This window comes from Drosophila albomicans, chromosome 2R, assembly GCF_009650485.2.
Source record: "Drosophila albomicans strain 15112-1751.03 chromosome 2R, ASM965048v2, whole genome shotgun sequence".
NCBI classification, from domain to species: Eukaryota; Metazoa; Arthropoda; class Insecta; order Diptera; family Drosophilidae; genus Drosophila; species Drosophila albomicans.
Window position 1 is genome coordinate 34,450,903 of NC_047631.2, and position 21,752 is coordinate 34,472,654.

Sequence of the window (21,752 nt, forward strand, 5' to 3'; positions counted from 1 at the left end):
AGACTATTTTTAATAGAGAGCGGGAGATAGAGGGGGAGGGAGGGAGAAGACCAGAGACCAGTTTGGGGAGCCTGCACTGAAAAGTGGTCTGTCCAGGTCGAGAGTTTCACCTGCTCCTAGTTGAGATTGCAGCTTGCAGCTTGCGTGCTGAAGTGTTTGTTGGCAGCCAGAGAATAACGCAACGCAAAACACAAGACACAAGACACAACAGATTCACAACTTGCATTTGTTGCACCACCTTTCCGGTGGCATGCCACTTTGCTACCTAAACAAGCGAATACTAGAAAGGGGAATCGAATCGAATCGCTTCGAATAGGTTCGGTTCGGTTCGAGTACCCGAAAATGTTTCAACAAGACGCCAATGCGATCAATGACAAACTAATTTATGCGCCCAGCAACAAATCTTTTGGCTCAAATAAACAAAACTAAATGATACCCAAGTATATACACATGGATGGCATAAATTAACTTCCGATCTATATGTATGTATATATATCTTGGAATGTATACAAATTTATGCTCAGTCACAAGTGAGTCGCTGCTCCTTCTGCCGACTTGGGATTGCGACTGAGATGCTGAACCTGAGATGCTGGTGTTATGGTCAGCATCAGGCGGCAACAATTAAAAATGCAGGCGAGCAACAAAAACACTCAATAAAATGCGTTGATAAATTGCGCCAAGCATCAAAGGCAACCCACTGAGTCGATGGCGCTCCACAAAGGCAAATGGGAGAGGAGGAGGAGGAGAAAGGAGAGAGGAGAAACAACAACAACAACAGCCACTTGCAATCTTGCCATGAAAATTTATCGATTGTTTTTGTTTAGAGCATACTCGATACTCGAGTCGAGTCGATCGCCTTTTTCTTTGGCATAGACACAAAAGCGCCATCGATCGAGAGCAGAAAAGAGCAGAGCAAAGTGAATGTCAGGTGGAAAAACAATCTATTGCAGGCAAATTGCCACATTTGGTTGGATTCTTCAATTAGGCAACGATTAATCTGAACTAAACGTAATCTTGCAGCATTTTGATGGGCCATCAATAAGTCGATGACACAACTAATTACTGATCATAAGTGATCGATTCTAAAGAAGATTAAAGATCGGGTTTAAATAAGCATAACCAAACATACTTTTAATCTGAATCATTGCCGATGAACTAAACGTAATCTTGCAGCATTTTGATGGGCCATCAATAAGTCGATGACACAACTAATTACCGATCATAAGTGATCGATTCTAAAGAAGATTAAAGATTGGGTTTAAATAAGCATAACTAAACATACTTTTTATTGATTTCAATATCTATTAAATTGATTGATGTAGTGGCTGTAAAATAAAGCACTTTGGCTAATCGTTTACTATCTTTCAACTGAAGTGATTTGTGCAAAACTCAAAACAAAGTGTATTTTCATCTTAATGGAAATCTTGGCCATAGTTGAGCTCACATTCAAAATGAATGCCAAAAAGTGCCGCCACCGAATGGCTTTTAATTCAAATGACAATTAAAAGCAACGCATTTTGGCTTAACAGCTTTTCTCTTTGTCTTATTCGCTTGAAAAATGTGCTACAAATTATGACAAGGCATAAAAAAAAGGAATGGAATGGGAATGGAAAAAGGTCAAAAAGCAGACGATTCAATGGCTGCGCACTGGGCCAAAAAGTACTTCATATTTGCCTCGCCGTATTTTGTACTTCATATGTTGTTAATTTGTACGTTTTTGGGCCAATTGAAGCGTTAAATTATCAATTGGGCTTAAAGCGAAGTGAGGGGTGGGCAGCAGCGTTAAATTGGCCCAAAAGGCTTATGGGTTTGCCTGGGCCCAGATGGACACGCTTCAACTGCTTCTCCTGGAGAACTATCTATGTTGCATTCCCCCCTCCCTTAGTTCTCTTCTCTTCGGGGCAGGCAACTGGAAAATTGTGCAGTCAATGCCCAATCATATCATAGCGAGTGTGTTGCAGGTGTGCCATATTTCTCAAAGCCAACGATCGACAATATTGAGATACTTTTTCGGTTGCTTAGATACTTCGTTCGTTCGTTCGTTCGTTCGTTGCACACATGCTCCAGATACGACATTAGATTTCATATATTATCGATTTACGTTTGTCAATCGAATGCTGGCCATTGCATTATCAATTGGTCAAACTGCCTTTTGCCGCTTGCCAAGTTGCAAGTTGTAAGTTGCAAGTTGGCGGCAGATAATCATTTGGCCAATTGATGCAGTCCCCAAGAACTGGTTTCAATTTGTTGGCAATTTGTTGTTGCACATCTAAGTATCTGCTCGATTTATGGCTGTGGACACGTTGCCTTTTGTTGCACCAACTAATTGATTCATATTTCTCATTGCGACGGCATTTCACAGCAGCTAAAGCGACATCAGCAACAGAAATAGTTTTAGCATTCCGTTTTACCTTTTCGAATATCTTTTAATAGGTTGCCAGATTTGGTAGTTATGATTAATTGAATTTAGCTGAAGATGGGCATTAAATGCGGCGTCCACTTAATTATTTTAATTATCAAGGCATAATGCAAAAACATGTTAATAATGGAAATTATTTATGAGCAAGTTTGATTGGTATTTCCGCAAATAACTGATTAAGCTGAAGGTTGCTTTAAATTCGAATTAAATACTTTCCTCCTAAACAGTTTTAAAGTGAGTTTTAATTGTTTAAATTTATTCATTTTTATAGCTTTTAATGAAACTTCATGCAAATCGACTTTTGAATGAGTAGAAAATATCTGTGTAAAAATCTAAAGCATACTTCTGAGGGCAACGAAAAATATTTCATTAAACGACAAGTCGAATAGGGAATATTGGTAACAAATTATTATTATACAAGTGCCATAGACTTTGTTTTGTATAAATATCTACGACAAGTCATTTATTAAATAATAATTTATTAAATAAATGCATTTTTTTTTCTCTTCTTTAGATTAGTACTGGAAAAATACAAAAAATGTTGCATACTTTTAAGCGCAGCATTAAATGGAATTTTTTCTTTACGTACAATTGCAGGGTATCGCGTGGGCGACCAAAGTTCATGTAATTATCAAATATTTGCGAGTCTAAATCGATTATTAAAGCCAAATTAAAAGTTAATCGCTTGTTATTCGACTAAGCGTAGAAGGTTAGTTTGGAAGCGAGCGAGATGAGAGCTGGATTGTTGGAAAATCTGTTGCTCTTGTACCTTTTATGGATTTGTTTCAATGGAAATCAAGTAAGTTTTCCAAAGTTATTGGAATTACTTGCACTAATGTCTTCACAATTTGGCAGACATTTAAGTTCAAAATGACAAACTTGGGATGTGATTCGTTCAACAAATCGTGGGTTGTCTACACGGAATGTCGACTACGGGCAATAAGTCGCAACAAGACAACGATGACGGCATTCGTGATGGTCTCAGAGCCAGCGTACAACATATTTGTGAGAGCAAGGGTTCTGAGAAAGGCCAATGGATATAAGCCTTGGATAATCGACTACACTATCGATGCATGCAAGTTTATGCGGAATCGTAATCATCCGTTTGCGAAGATCATCTGGAAGCTGATCAAAGATGTGTCAACGATCAATCACAGCTGTCCCTACAATGTGAGTTCACTCACTTATATAATAATGACCAAACTCTATTTCTATCAATTTCTAGGGTCTAAATGGATTAAAGGATTTCTACGATGTTTCCACCATGCCTCTTATATTGCCAAGCGGTGAATACCTTTTAAATCTCACTTGGATATTCGACAAGAAGCCGCAGTTTGTTACAAATGTCTACTTTTCATACTGGGACGATTGAAAAAAAAGAAACCAAATGTAATCAAAGCTGTGCACCAAATAAAAATGACAGCCAAAAAGTATGCAACAGTTTTTGCAATGCGCTGTTGAAATCAGTCAGCCTAGGAGTATGCTACACTTTTTATTGGTGAACTCAACTTAGCGAAGACACACACCCAAAGGCAAGCATAGTTTGAAAATTGTAAACAGCAGCAGCCAATTAATCATATCAAATTGATAAGCATTTCGTAATTTAGCAAGCCCGAAAAAATATCAGGCACACTTAATTAATTTTGTGGCTAACAAACCGCCTTTAACTTGGCTATGTGACAGTTGTTTGAAAGTGTGTATTATAATATTATTGAAGTGCAGATAAGACGCTTATCAGAATCGACAACGGCCCACAAACGAAATAAGAAGCAAGTGACAAGAACTGCCAATGGCCAAAGGGGGCCAATTGAAGGTCGTTTGCTGTGGGGCAGGTGGGGGAGGGAAGGTGTGTGCTCTTGGCTTGGCACGTGCGAAGGCAACACAAGTTCAACAATCGATTGCATTGGAGATCTGGCGACGAGTTGCCCCGACTTGCTGTCACCTCTCGATCTCTTTCTCTGCCTCTTTCGCGATGCGTGCTGATTAGCCATGCCCCGGGCTTTAGTTGTGTGTGTATGTGTGTGTGTGTGTGGCACATTCAAAAGCTGAGCAAATTATGGGGATGCATCAATTTAGTCATTTCCGTTCTACGAAATGTGAACTGTGAATTGAATGACAACGTCAAACGAAAGCCAATGAAATTTACAAATTTATCTCTCTCGAAAGGTTCTCTTCATTTTTATGAATGAATATGAGTATTAAGTGTGAGTGCAAACATGATTAGATACGATGCCTCAATAGTTTACGTCTATTTCTTGACTATGAATGTGAAATGCGAATGGGTTAAACCCATTCATTTAAAATTATATTTATATTTAAATTGCGAGTGCGAGTGCGCTTATCAGAGGAAGTATTTATATCCAGGGAGGAAGTTAACCTGATCCCATTTTGAAGATACGCAGCTGGAATTGTTTTCCCGTCTGCAAATTTATTGATCAACTAATTATAGGAAAAGTAATTAAATCGGAATCTGAATCGGAATCGGAATATAGTGCGAGAAATTACATTGACCATAAATTCATTGTGCTGGGCAATAAATAAAAGTTGAAACAAAAAGCAACATGAATGAAATTTATGAATGAATAAGAATAAGACGAGAACTCACAAATACAATTACATCTAGGTGTCTGTGTGTGTGTGAGTAAAAAGTGGCGTGCAAACGAAATATAAAACAGGCGAAGCAGCAGCTACAACTACAACAACTACAAATGAAGCGAGAACACTACACACACACACACACACATGCAAACGAACACACGTATGAATGAATGAAAAATTGTAAACGAAAAAAAAAAACAAAAAGGCAAAAAGTTGTTAACGCAGCAGTTCCACGAAAAAAACAAAAACAACAACAGCAACAGCAAGAAATCTGTGAACAAGAAATTTGAAAGGTAAAAACTTAAATTAAAACAAAACTTAAATGAAAAACACGCAGCAAGTGTCGAGCGAAGAGAAGAAGAAGCAGCAGCCCCAAACCTCAACCACAACCACAATCGCAGTCGCAGCCTCTGCAGACTCAACAAGCAACTGGTTTGGCAGCAGCAGCAACAACAGCAACAACAAGAGGAGCAGCTGTCCACAAATGTGCGTTAGGCAGTTGGGGAGTCGCAAGTCCAAATTATGAATAAATAAAGAGCAACAACAACAGTAACAGCAGCAGCAGCGACAGAGGCAGCTAAAATCAAAATAAATACACTCAAAAGACACAAACACAAAACGCGAGCTGAGACGCGCCCACGTCGCAGTCGCTGTCGCAGTCGACGCCATCAAAGCTGCAGTCGAAGCCGAAGCCGGTTTGCAGGAACTTTGTTGGGGGGCAGCAGCACAACACACGCAAAAAGGAAGGAAACAAGCATCAAGCATCATCAACACACTGAGAGTGAGTGCAAGTGCGAGTGAGAACGAGAGCGAGAGGTAGATAGAAAGAACTTGAACAAAGCAGCAAATCGAAAAAATAACAAAAACAACTCAAGTTCCCCTCGATGGCCGCAGCCAAAAGCATAAATGAAAAGACAAAAAACAAAACGCAGGCAGGCAGCCCCAAGTTATATTGTTGGTGTTGTTGTTGCGGCTGTTGCTATTCCCCATTCATCAACTGCATTTCAACGCCGCGAGGCGATCAAGCAACAACAGCAGAAGCAGCAGCAACAGCAACAGCGCCGCAGAACAAAACCAGAAACTTTTCTACTCGCACCGTAAGTATGAATGAAAACGAACGTGTTTCTTTTTTTTTTTGTTGTTGTTATTGCTGTCTTCGGTAGGCAGAGAGGCGCGAGAGCCGATCGACCGAGCGCATGAATGAATTGAAGTGAGCGCCAAGTGAGCGCCCAAAATGAATGAAAGTAGTGGCGCTCTCTCTCTTGGGTACTCTCTCGCTGCTCTCGCTCTGCCGCGACACCAACAGCAGCAGCAGCAGCGCCCTCTGCCGGCTCTCTTTCTCACTTATACATGCGAGGCGCGTAACGAATACGAATAAGTGTGTGTTTGCGAGTATTAAATAAAATTTATATTTGCCTTACTTTATTCATCGCTGTTTTGTGGCTGGCTGGCAGCAGATTGTTGTTGTTATTTTCTTCAAAGTTTATGATTAATATGCGCTGATTAAAAGGGGCGCAAAAAAATATGCACGCACACATCAGCAGCATTTAAAATAAGGGCAGGCTGGATACACGCACACACACACACTCTGCCAAGTATAAGTAAGCGTGTGTGTCCCTGCACATAATGTAAACTAAATTTACGTGACGCGCTCTTCGCAGTGCTCCCCTTATTTCAATATTATTATTGTTATTATTATTATTATTTTCAGCATCTGCGCAGTTGTCGCCTGCTTTTGTTTCGCATGTTTTTTGTTGCCATTTCGATGGCCGCCGATCTTCTAGCGGCCGCAGATAACTGCAGGAGCAGGGAAAGGGACAGCAATAGAGAGGGCGTTCGATGGAGGAAGGGGGTGGCCGAAGGGAGAAGGGGGGAGAAGAGCGAACTGAGAACGAAGAGTGTATGGAATAGTTGGCCACTTTTGTCGTGCGATTGCGTCGCGTTGACATTGAAATTGTTTGGGTTTTTTTGTTGTTTTTGTTGATTTTTACGCAGCGATAAGGCATAAATACTTTTTGGGCACATATGTATGTGAGTATGTATACGTGTGTGTGTGTGTGTGTGTGTGAGGGTATGACGACTGTGTGTGTGCAGACAAAAATATCTCATTTTGTGATTTGTTTTTATAAACAACATTTAATTCGGACACTTCAGCCAGCTGCCAATGCATTGTTCTGAATTATTTGTCTCACAGCAATGTAAAGATATATACAAAAAGTATCTAAGAGATACAGTTAGAGTAGCTAGAGAATTCAACTGGAAGTAGAGGAATTTCAAATATAGGTAAGAAAATCAAATCAAGTGCTTCAAAGTATCTAAAAGATTCATTCCAAATTATAAGAAATACGTTTAAACAATAAGAAATGTCGAGAACTTCAACTGGAAACTTTTCCATTAGAATCTCAATTTGTGACTTTTAACACTATATATAAGAAAATTTGATTAAGTATCTATAAGATACATAAATATTAGTCATTCATCTGGGTAAATAGGAGTATCCATTCAATACTTTTCAACTTGTTGCTTTCAGCATTATCGAAATTCTTATACCTAAAACAAGTATCTATAGATTACGTTTGTATTAATTAGAAATGCAGCTGACCATGGAAAGTTTGGACTCTAAATGAATGCAACGAGTAATCGCAATGAACTTTTTACCTTGGTTCACCACAAACAGCTTAAATTGAATACTAGATCGGATTTGTTAAACACACACACTGTTTTTATTGTTAGAACTTCTCAGCATTGTGCCGCAGTGGAAGCATTACGTTTCATCAGCATTCACACAGCAAAGATGCATACAAATTACCATAAAACTGTCAGATACATTAAGACATAAATACACACACACACACACACATAGAGGGAGTGTGTGTGTGTGTGTAATAGAAGCAGCATGCAACCGCGCATAACAGTGGACAAAAGTGTAGAAGTAGAAGACGCATGCCAAATGAACAGCGACGTTTGTCACATAACGTATACGCAAGGTATTTTGCCAGAGTGAGTGACTGACTGACGTATTGCCTGATTGACAGCAGCAGGAGAGCGAAAAAGAGGAGGTGGAGGGGAGGGGAGGAAACACGCAGTGCACATTTAAGATATTTATTTCGTGTATTTGAAATGCAAATGTGTTTGCCAGAGGCAGAAGAATGAATGAATGAATGACTTGACTTGGGGGCGACGAATAAGTAAATGAATGACTGAGTGAGTGAGTGAATGAATGCGCATAGCAGCAGAATGAATGAATCTGTAAGTTCGCTTGGCACTTTGCCGGCATGTTTTGGGGCGAGGTGCTTGCTGCCTGCCACTGTTTGTTGCCTCTGCCTCTGAATGGACACCGGAAATAAACGACGTGACTTTTTATGAAAATATTAACCAACTACAACAAATACATAGAAAGAGAGAGAGGGAGAGAGAAGCATTCTCTATTGCTAATTGCTGTGCAGAACGTCTTTCACTCAGCTGTTGTTTTTATGCTGCTTTTTTTTTGTTTTTGTGCAGCACTCCAATCACAATTTTCATACGCCGTGTGCGCGCCTTGTTTTGTGTGTTTGTTCTTATCTTATCGCAAAATAATTTGTATTTGGTATTTTTTTTATCGCCTGCGTTCAAAAGGCATATGTGAATAATAAAATGGCAACAACAAATCGCACAGCCAAAGAGTCTGAGAACATGACTGATGATGTGAATGTGAGTGTGAGTGTGTATTATTTTTGATACTCTTACACTCACAAACACATTCACTTAGACACACAGACATACTCAATAGTCTCGGTCTCAGTTCCAGTCTCAGTCTGAGTGCAAAGATAGCGCCTAAAAAACCGATCCCAACAACTCAACTGAACTGAACCGAGTCGACAGTCGACAATCGGACAAGAGAAATATACGAAAACATTCGCACAACATATTGCTATTTAATTATTTCCATTTCTCAGAAGTCTGTTATCTGGAAATGCCTTCAGCATTAGCCCCCATATACCAATTGGGTTAATAGTTATAGCATTGTGTTTGTTCTTTTTGCAATTCACTCGCTATATACTATAAACTATAAAATAACATATTGGTATTGTGTTCGCTCCGATTTAGTGATTTACGGATTTCTTTACTCACCCAGCGAGCCCTCGTGATCTGAAATATCCGATAAACTGCACACGGGCAGATCCTTGCCTCCATTGATAGGCTCCTCTTTAATGTATTTATTTGTAGACTGCAAATAAAAAGAAAAAAATTTTAGTATAATAGCCAAGGAAATATATATTATAATCTATGATTCGATGAGAATTAAACAGTATTTAATTTTATCTGATCGCAACCAAATTTTCAGGAATCACAAATACTATAGTTATTATTGCATATACCAAAATTCATAGCTCTAGCTCTAAAGTTACGCTTGTTATTCGATTTGTTTGATTTGCGGGGGCGGAAGTAGGCGTGGCAAAAATTTGATACAAACTTGATCTGCGTGCAAACATAACAAATGCTGTCGAAAAAAATTATAGCTCTATCTCTTATAGTATCTGAGATCCAGTGTTTTTTACGGACGGACGGACAGACGGACAGACAGACATGGCTAGATCGTCTCGGCTGTTGACGCTGATCAAGAATATATATACTTTATATATACATTTCCTGCACAAAGTTATAATACCCTTCTACCCTATGGGTAGCGGTATAAGGTATAAAAATGGTTATAGTAGACATAAAAATATTTATTATACTCTTAGATTCTATGAGAATTATACAGCATTTCCTTAACAATCTTAAATTATACTTTTCTTTAGGTAATAATCCAAGAAAAAAGTTATCTAATATGTCTATATATTTTGTAATTTCAGTCAAAGATATTTAGCTAAAGACAATTTCGAGTTTCTTAATGGATTTGTAACTATAATATATTTATTTAAGAACTTATTAGTATAAGAAGATAAAGACATTAATCATAATTGCAATGGAACTCGTAGTTATAAATACTTCTTAAAACCTTATAACAAAAGCGAAATGCTAAATCTCAACAAAGAAAAGTGATTCCAATGCTCAAAGTGAGTTCTGTCAGTTCTCAATAAATTTCAATATTGAAATCTTGCACTAAATGAATTCAACCCTAAGCGAATTAGGTCTCAGCTGAGTGATGTTAAATGCCTCAATATTTATAAACAAAAGCCAGGCTTGATAAATTAGTTAGCAGCCCCTAAAAGGTGCCTTTCAATCGGGCGCACAATCAGAGCACGCCAGCAACAACAATAAAACAAGAAGCAAGCAGAGCAATAACATGGAATAGATTGTCCGCAATTGACAGTAGAGGCTGCATGGAAGAGAGAAGGGGAGAAGAGAAAGGAAGAGAGAGAGAGGGAGAGGGAGAGGGAGAGAGACTGCCCCAATTGCCGAGTCAGACCCATGGGTCTGATCATGTTAAACGCGTTCTAATAAATTGAATTGTACATTTGACTTCCACACACTACTAGCTGATGATGGGGAAGAGAAAGAGATAGCGAACGAAAGCTAGAGAGAGAGAGGGAAGATGTGTGTGAGTTGGTGGCTGCTGTTTCGGTCGTCGTTTATTGTCGTTTATGATAATGGAGGTCAAAGTAGTCAAACGAAATGTTTCATAAATATCGTAATCAATTGACGCCAAACGGACAATTCAATTTGAATTTCGAATTGGAATTTGATTCGTCTACACTCTTCAGTCCACAGTCTCTCAGAGCAGTATTCGCTCAGCTTCTGTTACGTGGTTAGCTCCCAAAAAACCTAAAAAAACGAACGAAATTCAAGACGCAACTTCTGGCCAGACTTGAGATTGAATTACTTGACTGCATTTTCCACACGAGTGAACCTCGGACACTCAGGTTCATCACAGGTCCTTTGACCAGGCTGTTGACCGAGCCCCGAGACCGGATGAAAGTGGTCAACTCAACGGCTCAACGGATATGTTTACCGCAAGTGCTCAAACTACACTCAAATGCCTTCACTCGCAAAAAAAAAGAAAGATAAAGAAAAGGCTGTCTGTCGATCATCATCAGCTGATGACGAAGCCTTAGTACTGAAAGTAATGGCCATATTGAAGCATTGGCCATATTAAATCGCAGCGCCATTGTCTCCCATTTTCGGAAGACTCGCGTAGATTATTCACATTTCGGGCATGTCTGTGTCTTTGCATTGACTATTTTCGTGCTCAATTATTGCGTGGCACGCTTATTATTCATACAGCGATCGCCCAACTCCTGCATACCCTGGAATTTAATTGCTGATCACTTTTGAATACTTGTATTTATTGTCTGCCCTGCCGATTTGTCAGACTCAAGTCTGCAGGGTGTTAAAAGTGCATAAAACACAATAGCATAATACCTAATAATTGCGTATTGTTTCGACAGCCAAATTTAGAAACGATCGACGTGATCTGCATATCAATATGCCACCACAGATCCCAGATCCCAGCTCCAAGATCACCGTCAAACTGTCGCCGCACGCAGCTGAAAGCTGAAGCCTGTCAAAGTTGGCGTGGCATGCGATGGACACACGATCAGTGATCAGTGATCGACGATCGACAGTTGCAAGTAGATAGGAAGGTAGATATCAGGCCCATCAGGCTAAACGATCTGCAGGAGGAGCGAGGCGAATGTTTCAGATCGAAAGTAAACAATATTTATTATGATCGTCACGTGAAGTGCAATCGATAGGTTAATCTAAAGATTAAACACTCGAAGAGCTGCTCAAGAAACGAAGAAGTTAAAGCTCTTAAAATTCGAGATGAGGCAAGCTGTGTATATAGTTTTTTAAAATTTGGAAACAGCATTAATAACTACATATACTATTTAATTTGTATTGGAGTTGAAGATCTATTCAAAATAATCCTCAGAATAAGACAATTTTCTAAGGAGACACAGATCTTTTCAAAATGATCCTCAGAATAATGTTATTTTATTCTATTTTATTCTAAGGAGACACAGATATATTCATCAGTTGAAGATCTTTTGATAATAATCCTCATTGATTTACACTTTTAGTTAAAGATCTATTAAAAGTGATCCTCATTGATCTACACTTTCCTCTCAGTTAAAATTAGTACAAGCAACAGGTCAATTTTGCCCAATTGTTAAATGATCATGTAGATCGAAAACGATCATTAATGGCTTATGAAGCTAATCCAAATTTCTTTTTCATGATCTCTTAAAATCTAATCTTTTTGAATGATCCTCAGTGATCTCCACTTTTATCTCATATATAAAGAGACAATTGTCAACTGATCTTAAAGAGCATTAGATGTATGTACAGGTAACTGAAGTACTATGGCTGATCTTATTATGATCTATATTGTGATGGACAACTTTAAACGTTTGATTCATATTAAATATGTTTCCCACACATCTTAATTGGATGCTCAACTAAAACTAGTTTATAAGTACGTTATATTTTAGTATTATTTGTACAACTTACCTCAACTAAACTGGATAGAAATGTGACTTTGCGATTCTTTTTCATCCGCATGTTGCTGCTGCTGTTGTTGTTGTTGCTGCTGTTGCTGGTGATGTTGCTGCTGCTGTTGTAGTTGCTCTTGAATGGATGTTGTGGCGGGTTGAAGTTGAAGAGCTCGTTGATTTGCACCGCCCGATCGAGGAAAGAGTGTGTTGCACTTGCCGTAGCCGTTGTTGTTGCAATTGCTGCGACAGTTGGCAGCGCGGGGGGCAGCATAAATTTGGTGGCAGACAATTCAGTCTTACAAATGGCCAGTTCCATATTGTGCATTCATCTAAGTAGAGTGAGATAAACAAATGAACAATTAGAGCAAGTAAACAATTGAATATATACTAGAAACTGAGGCGCTTCAACGATTTGCGATCTCATTATTGGCCTATTACTTAGCGGGTTGTCTATGGACCTCGTTCACACCTTCACTATCTCGGCCGCTGTTAGCACCTTTCTGCCCAATTTGAGCCAGGGATCCCTTGTTGACTCAACAAATTATGACACTCTCGTGTGAGTCGACGTCGAAGAGTTTTCTTGGTCTCTAAAAAGGGGCATCAAAGTACGAGAGTACAAAATATGTACACACTAAAAGCGATCGCCGCGTTGTGCCACGAGACAACAACAACAACAACAGCGGCAAGAAGATCAAAGTTTCCGCTCCGTGTGAGCAACTCAACGGCGACAGGGCGACACAGGGCCACAACAAAAGGAGCCGCCTCGCCTCGCTTTTGGTTTGCATATAAAAGACTCGCTTGTTTACACAGCATCCATCAAATACTCATGGATACACTCACACTCAGTTCTAAGGGGTTTGATTCTACAAATATCATTCTAATGGATCCATTTCAACCCAACTCTGTGTCAATATTTGACTTCTTCTATTGCTTTACGAGCATTCTCCTCCCTCGGCAATAAATATATCTAGTTTGAGGCATTTGAAGCTCATTATCACAGCAGCTTCCGGTTGAGTTTAGCTGCTTATCAATCTGCCCAAAGGCCGAATTTAGCTGATAAGCTTGTTAAAGATTGCACATTGAAAGCTCTTCGTTGCTACTCATATTGAAATCCATCGAGTTTACCCCAAAAAACCAAAGAGTTACAAAAGAATTTCCCCCACGCACACACTTGGGCAGCTTATCAACGGAAGTTCTGCTTACGATTTGCCCAAAAAGATATCCAAACGAACCCGCACTACTTAGACCCCGATGTGGTGTATAGTTTTCTACTTGTATATCATATTATAAGTGAGTACACAGAGAAAAAATAGTAACGAGAAGAGTTAATTTGAGAATATCGAAAAAGAAGTCTAAATATATACATATAAAAAGCTAAATTAAGCATTTAAATCTTAGTTTTCTACTTGTATATCATATTATAAGTGAGTACGCAGAGAGAAAAATGGCAACTAGAAGAGTTAATTTGAGAATATCGAAAAAGAAGTCTAAATAAATATATAGAAAAAGCAAAATTTATCATTTAAATCTTAGTTTTCTACTTGTGTATCATATTATAAGTGAGTACACAGAGAGAAAAGTGGCAACTAGAGCATATATTATATAAAAATATGTCTAAATAAATACATAGAAAAAGCCAAATTAATTATTTAAATCTTCATTTGTTAATAATAATCATTTAAACTTCATAATATACATAAATAATTCCATATTCGTGTAATCAAATAAAACAAAAATATGACAAAGAGAACCTCTTTTGAAATTCTATTTAAAATCAAGGCAATCCAGTGAGAAGCTTTTTGTACTTGTGATTTTTAACTTTTTAAATAACAAAGAATAATTTCAGTGGCCAATTAATATAGACGACAAATTAGGAAATATAAATTTTAGGTCAAATGATATAAAATAAAAAGAAAAAACTAAAGAAAAGATTTGTAAACATTTTACACAAAATCAATCTGAATTCGCTTGACAATAAATCTAAGTATAGAATATTTCGTTTAGCTTTGTAATCTGAGTAACTCAAGGTTTTCATTACTTAATAATAATCTGTATTGTACTACGTATTTCTCTCAGTGTATAAGCCAGTAGCTGATGGCACTATAAATAACATAATACAACTTTGAGATAAAGCGCGGCAATTACGCACTTTAAATTATATTTACATGAGACTAGCTGTGAAAAGATGTGAGTATATCAGAAGAGTGAGTATATATACTATATAGTATATATATAAAAGTGTAGTAAATCTGTAGCTCAGTGCGTAGCTAAATTATGCGAGGGTCTCCGAGTCGCTGAATCTGTTTTAGAGGATTGTGGGTCTGTCTGTTGGGTTTGCCTGGCTAATAAGATACGAGTACGCTATGCAAATAGCTTTTGGAGGAACGTCGCTGACGTCGTCGACATGTCGTCTGTATGACATACAGTTATCTACGCACGTTATCTGCGATCTGCATACACACACACACACTGAAAACAGACGCCCATGCTATATATAGTACTATATATATAGAAAGAAACAACTACAGAGAGAGAGAGAGAGAGAGAGGAGTAGGAAAGTTGTTTCTTTAATGCGCTGATCTAACTGCATAAATTTGGTGAGTGCGCTTGTGAAATCAATTTTGATTTGATTTGCTGATTTTATGGCCGTTACTTGCCCACACTTAGAGCGAGACAACGATAGAGGGAGCGAGAGAGAGAGAGAGATGACGAATGCTGTCGCACATCAAGTGTGATTGAGTGCAGCAAAAACGAATTTAAGTTAATCAACATTTAAATGGATAATAAAATCCCAGTGTGTGCACTCGACAACAACAGCAACAACAACAACGATAACAACAACAACAACAACAAGTTTCGGTGCAATCAATTCAAATACAACAACAGTAGTGGAAAGAAGAAGCAGAAGCAAAAGCAACCGCGTCGTTTTTCGTGTTTTTATATGCATATAATTGATTTGACAGCGCAATAGTGCATAGCATACGAGTACTATATAGAAAAGTGGTGTGAACACCTATATATGTTATATATATATCGAATATATCGTATATATATTCACAAGTATATTCGGTCTATGCGCACTTAGTACACTTCTCACACGAAAATAATTTATTGACGCATAAAAGTGGCAAAAAATAATAAGCAAACGAATAATGAATACGAATACGAATCCGAAATACGAATATGAATATAAATATATGAATATGAATTGGCGATGCAATTTGCCAGCACTTGTAATTGTAACTGAATTACTCGATTAAATACTCGTAGTAAAATTCACAGGAATTCACTCGATGCGCTCATTCAAGTTGGTCAAGTGACGATAACGCGTTCTTATCTCATTCGAGAATCCAAGTGCTGCAATCTGTTGCAATAAGCCAATTATGGGGAATCACAAATGTTTTCAAGCACTTCAATTATTAGAGCACATTCTTCTCTCAAGTTCTATATTTAAATAGGAATTTAATCACTAAAAGTTCTATATTCAAAAGGGAATTTAATCTACAGTTGAAATGTGGATAAGGTAAAAGAAGTTGTTGCTTGACAAATTATGGTAAAAAGTGTCTAAAGTTTTTCAGTGATAGAAATGTAAATCAATAAATATATTTATCATAATTTCTTAGCTGTAATCATAATAAACTAGGAGAGGTAAATGATCATTTATTGTAAAAGATAGAAAAGTATCTGAAGGTTATCCCTCTGCAACTGTTGCTCTTTTTTTCGACAGTCACCAATTGGAAGTCGGAGCATGACGAAACACACCTCAACGAGGCAGCCACAATTCAGTATCTAAAACAACACAACAAGACAGCATTTTATCTGAGAGCAACAGGCAGCAAGCAGATAAGGCAGCAGACAACTAAAAGAACTAGTCAAGAGTGCAACTTTCTACGAAACCGAATTGAAAATCGGAGCATATGTTTTCCCTAGAACAGAGAGTAATAAGCATGGAGCATTTTGGTTTTGTAGGCGTCAAAGCCAGATACAGATACAGATACAAATACACAGACTGAGATACTCTCACAAAAAATGGTCCATCTTCAGTTCAGTGTGTGTGTGTGCGGGACAACGGACAGCAGATGCTCAAGGAACTCTGAACAGATTGTAAACGAATATGATATTTCGATATGGTGCACACTCCTTCGACCCAAAGCCAGACGACGACGACGACAAAGTAGCATGCAACAATAGGGGTGCAATTTTTCGGTGTGTACGTAACGGGACGATGATGTTGCTTCTGCTTTTCCTTTTCTTTTTTTCGTTTTCTTCTCTTCTTTTTTTGGGAAAGGGATCTACAGCGATCTGCGCACATGTGTTAACTGTCTGTGTCTAGAGGGTCCTCTCTTCTCTCCCCTCTCACTCTTCTCTACATCTGTGTGTGTGATTATGGTATCGATCTTGAGCTCAGCATGTCTGTCTGTCTGTCTGCGGCAGGTTGTTATCCAGCAGCACACAGTGCAACAAACAGGCAAGGACCAAGATCATTAAACGTAGCATGGGGCAACGAACCAGCTTCAAAACTCACTGAACTGTAAGTGAAGAAGTACTCGAACTGGGTTCGAGTTATCGTATTCGTATTCGTTTTCGTATTCGAAGTATTCGTACTCTTACTCATGTGTGCAACTATTTTTAGACTCCTCGCTCAAGTATCTTTAGCACTGCGACAACATAATAATAATTATTATAATAGCAACGTGTGCTCTGCTCGCTAAACATAGTAAATAAAAATAAGTTTTTTATTTATTTACAGCTTAGTTATAGTCAACGTTAAGTGGCTGACTTGTTTCTTAGAATGCGGGCATCTTGAAATAATAAACAAACTAAAACATAACTCGATCTTTCAAGATTTAGTTTAGTTCCTTATTTTTAAAAAATTTCCACAATTGTTTAAATTATGTATCTTTCATTTGCTTTAACATAAATATGAAATATATTATTTAGTTCTTTATGTTTAGCAACGAAATAATGATAATAATTAAAATATCATTATGTGCTTTGAAAACTAAATATAGTAAATGAGATCAACGTAAATTTGATCAGTTTATTCTTCAATGAATTTCCACTTCAATATTTTGTTTCTTCAGATTGAAGATCTAACTTTTATTCTAATTTCACTTCAGTTTCCTTTTCTAAAAATAATATGGATATTGCTCTGTATCATCCTAATTTGACTAGTCCTTAAATTAAGTTACCTAATGAATATATTAATGGCATTCTTAAAAAGAATTTCTTAAATCCTTTCCATACTAAGATCCTCAAGTTTAAAAGACATTTCATCCAAATTTAATTATTAATTCCCTGATATTCTTTTGGTTACTTTGTTCACCTAGTTTATTCATTATCCTTTGAGTTCACTATTTCTAGAAATCTATGCAAGGTGTTGAATACAAGTACTGGCTGATTACTTTAATGGCCCCCATGATATCATGAATGGTTGTAAATGAACGCTTACGCGTTCATTGATCCACATTCTCTGGACACATTAAGAGCTAGCTCTGATGCCACAGTAGCGCTTTTTGGGGAAGAGGTGATCGCTCAGCGATACGGACAACAAAATACTATAAAAGAGATGAAAACCAAATATAAAACCACAAGGGCATTAAACAAAACCGATTGCCATTAACGAAATGAGAATCGATGTGTCCATAAAAAAAGAGTGAGAAAAGCGAAAAGCGAAGAAAGAAATGCAATCAGAGGTTCGAGTAACACCGGAAACTGTAACACTAGTAATTTCAATTATGTCCAAGGGTTGAGAAGCAGTCGCCGAAGAAGAAGAAGAAGGCGATGGCCAAGTTCCCCTCTTGGCCAAGTCAAGAAGAAGCAACAGCAATCCTAGCCTAAAACTAAATTGCTCAGATGCGCGAGTTGTTTTAAGTTAAGGCTGCTGCGCGGTAGCAAACCAGTTTTCCTAGATATTCATTCAAGAAAAAGAGGCAGGCAAAGGCAAAGGCAAAGGAAGGGTTTGAGGCTTGAATAAAAATAAAAATAGTTGAACTACTGTTTTCAACACTTCACTCACCGGTGGGGCAATAAAAAAGAGGCGTGTCACGCCCCGTCAACAGCGTCGAGGGAAGAAGAAGTTGATGTTGAAGTTTTGTATCTTTCCCCTTTGTTTTTGATTTCTCGCGTGTTCGCTTTTGGGGCTTTGGTTCTTTGTCGTTATGCTCTTTTTTATTAGGGTATCCAAATTAATTACAACTTCAAATTAGGCGCATAATCTTGATCGGGAGCAGAGACTGAGAAAGCAGGAGCTACTGCTCAAGTATTATTCCCCTCTCTCTTTCACACACGTTTCCTTAAATGGTTTGTATCTGTATCTGCATCCGTATCTGTATCTCTGTTTATAATATCGCGTGGATCAGCAGGCAGGTTGATTAAAGAGAGAGAAGATTACGAAGTACGTGTCCGAAACAAAGCGAGGAGCAGTGCACGAAAGGAAACAGCCGAGAACTGGGATTGGGATTGAGACCGCGATCGAGAGATCGAGACCGGGGATCAGCTCTTCTTCTTGGCTTTAGTGCGGCTTATAAGAGACGCTGACGCAGACGTTGACGGCGACGACGACGCAAGCAGAGATCGAACGACGCGCAGACAGAGAGACGAAGACTGTGGGACGGACACGATTAAAACACGACGCACGCACAGACGATCTTTTAAGCGATTTTGTGGTTTTGTAGACAGACGCCGAGAGATGATGATGAGAAAAGGTTTTGTTGTGTGAAGCGTTTTTATTTTCAGCCTTCTTGAGCTGCTCTTTGGCTATTTTTGGCTCACTCAATATTTGCACTGACACATTTTTTTCTTTAGCTTCAAATTCAATATCAATCAATTGCACTCGTTTCGATGACACAACAATAACAACACAGATTTGACTATCGATTGTTGTTTTTTTTATTTTTTTTTTGTGCTTTGGCAGCGACGCACTCGCGATCCGCAGTGTTTTTGCTTGCTAATTAAATAATACACGCGTTGTTTGTGCGTTGCTCTTGCTGTTGTAAAATGCGTATAGTTTAGGTAAGAAGAAGAATTATTCAAATATTCCAAACACACAACCGCTAAGTCAAAAGCAAGACAGAGACACACACAGACACCGCGTCCAAACGCAAAGAGAGTCGACAACAAACTGAAGCAAGCAGCGGCGCAGCAGCAGCAGCAACACCAGCAAACACAACAACACGCCGACGCCGACGTTGACGTTGACGCCGACGCGTTCTCACATGTGTGTGAGTGAGGAGGGAATTGAGCGAGCGGAGCAAGTGCCTGAGAAGCAGAGCAGAGCAGGCAAGACAGAAGCAAAAGCAGAACGCGAAGGAGCGGAGAAACGTGGAGCTCGAGAGTGTGGGGCAACTGATAACGCTAAAAAAGCGAGAGTAATTTTTGCACTGCTTTTGCATTGGTATTGGTAGCACATAAAGAACACCACACAAAACAGAATGAAAATAAAATAGCATATTGTATACCCACTAACACACACACACACACACAGACAGTCGTACTTATGTAAATATGCAAAATGATTTTTGTCAAATGTACGCATTAACGATCAAAGAGAGAGTGCTGCGCGTGGGAGCCACAAGAGAGCCGATTTTTGCGCAAACAGAAAGAGAGCAGAACACACACACACACCCATCACTATGCATTCTGAGCGAAAAGAAAATCAGAATTACCCAAACGACAAAAACAAAGTGTTGCTTGCGAGCAGCAGAACAACAACGATAAAAAAAGCGAAAAAAAACTCTGCGTGGTCAGAACGCTACATGTGTGTGAGGCACGCATGTGTATGGGTATTTGCTGTGTGAATTCGTGTGTGTGTGTGTGCAGCAATCATTTTTAGCAAGCGACGCACAGTGACACACGACTGTCGAAATGTGCCCACTGTGTGCACAGTGAAGCGCTCCCAGAAAGGCTGCAAACAGGTTTACAGTACAAACATACATACCTCCACTCACATATCCATATGCATGTGTTTATATTCTGGCAACGCTTTTCGCATAAATTACTTTTGCATGGGTGTGAGTGTTTGACGATGCAAACTAAATAGGGGACAGCTACACATAGGGCAATAAGATTGAGCGGCTCCTGCTCCCTCCTGTTGTTCCAGTGGCGCAGCCTTGCATAACGAACACGTGTAACAAATATGGTTGACTGACGACTCGCAGCGGCGGCAACAAAAATAAAAAAAAGATTGTCAACTTCCCCAAGCAGGGCGAGCAATTAAATTTTGTGCACAGCGACAGTGACAGCGACAAGTGCACGACGACGCCGCAACAGGACTAACTCAACGAAAGAGAATCACGAGAGTGAGAGAGAGTGTAATCTGTGCGCGAGAGCCAGCAAAAGCAGAGAGCGCTTGCGCGCAGCGTTAGGTGTGTGTGAATGCATGCAGTCTGTCTGTGTGTGCATGTTGCTTGCTGCCGACTGCATTTTTACTACGCGTGTAGGTGAGCCGGATTTTATGAATGAATTTGGTCGTGTGCGTGTGTAATTTGATGTCAAGCTGGCAATGCAAGCAGCAAACGACTGAGTTACGGCCACAAAGCAAAACAGACTATGTTTAAAGTACGACTGCATGTAGGCTCGTATTTAGGTCCACCAACTCAAGTGGCAACAAACTTAACTAGAACAAACTATTCGCTTTAAGACAATCAATCAGTTTGAAGCAGAATTTAGCCATATAAAACTAGAGTATTCATGGTATAGTTTCATGTGGGGACACGCATTTAAACTTACCGCAAACAACTGTTGCATTTTATGTTTTATGCAAAAACAAAAGAGATGGCTCCATTTAAAGACACAAGTAAATAATTATTGGGGTCCTAAAAAAACGGGACATTCATTCATTTAAAATGAGAAAGAAAAAGAGCTTTCCAAAAGCTTTTTAAAAAGCTGCTCCCGTTGTGAAGTGTGCCCCGAGTAAGATGTCGAAAAAGATTCATTTTAACCCCAACACGAAATACCGTCACCTGGTCATGCTTAATGCGTGCCAATAGGCGCGAAATTTGAAAAAGTATACCATTTCTGCGAATGTCTATCTACGATGTAACATCTTTCAAATATTTTGTTACTACTAAAATATAATTTACGTTTCTTTACTTTCAACGAATTTATTAATTAATTAAGCCACAAATTATTCAAGAAATCAATTCGTTGTGTTGTTTCGTTAAGTTGAGTCAGACACTTGCAGCCAACTTTAAGTGCCTCAATTTTGCGTTCAACAGTAAATTAAACTGTTAGAAAGTGGGGATTTATCGATGCATTATACAAAAAGCATTTAAAGAAAATAATTTAATTCCTCGCTACTAAAATTACCTAAATTA

General features: G+C 38.7%; 2 protein-coding genes across 2 annotated transcripts in view; one reads left to right on the forward strand and one right to left on the reverse strand.

The window, feature by feature from the left end:
• The window catches only part of LOC117573423 (ETS-like protein pointed), a 60,332-nt gene extending 40,788 nt beyond the window's left edge, over positions 1-19,544 (reverse strand). The window contains exons 1-3 of the mRNA XM_034256632.1: positions 18,455-19,544; positions 12,452-12,764; positions 9,128-9,224 (exon numbers count right to left, since the gene is read on the reverse strand). Coding sequence (XP_034112523.1) covers positions 9,128-9,224; positions 12,452-12,760 — 406 coding nt within the window. The 5' untranslated portion in view covers positions 12,761-12,764; positions 18,455-19,544. The remainder of the gene's footprint in view (positions 1-9,127; positions 9,225-12,451; positions 12,765-18,454) is intronic.
• LOC117576780 (uncharacterized) lies at positions 3,150-3,791 on the forward strand. Its single transcript, XM_034261832.1, has 3 exons — positions 3,150-3,218; positions 3,275-3,589; positions 3,645-3,791. Exons 1-3 carry the CDS (start codon positions 3,150-3,152, stop codon positions 3,789-3,791), a joined length of 531 nt encoding a protein of 176 aa, XP_034117723.1.
• Positions 19,545-21,752: the final 2,208 nt, after the last annotated feature.

Excerpts from the sequence above, each read along its gene's own strand:
- LOC117576780 (XM_034261832.1), top strand. The coding sequence starts at position 3,150 with ATGAGAGCTGGATTGTTGGAAAATCTGTTGCTCTTGTACCTTTTATGG. Across the intron at positions 3,219-3,274 it reads TTTGTTTCAATGGAAATCAA|ACATTTAAGTTCAAAATGAC; the intron begins GTAAGTTTTCCA and ends ACAATTTGGCAG. Across the intron at positions 3,590-3,644 it reads ATCACAGCTGTCCCTACAAT|GGTCTAAATGGATTAAAGGA; the intron begins GTGAGTTCACTC and ends ATCAATTTCTAG.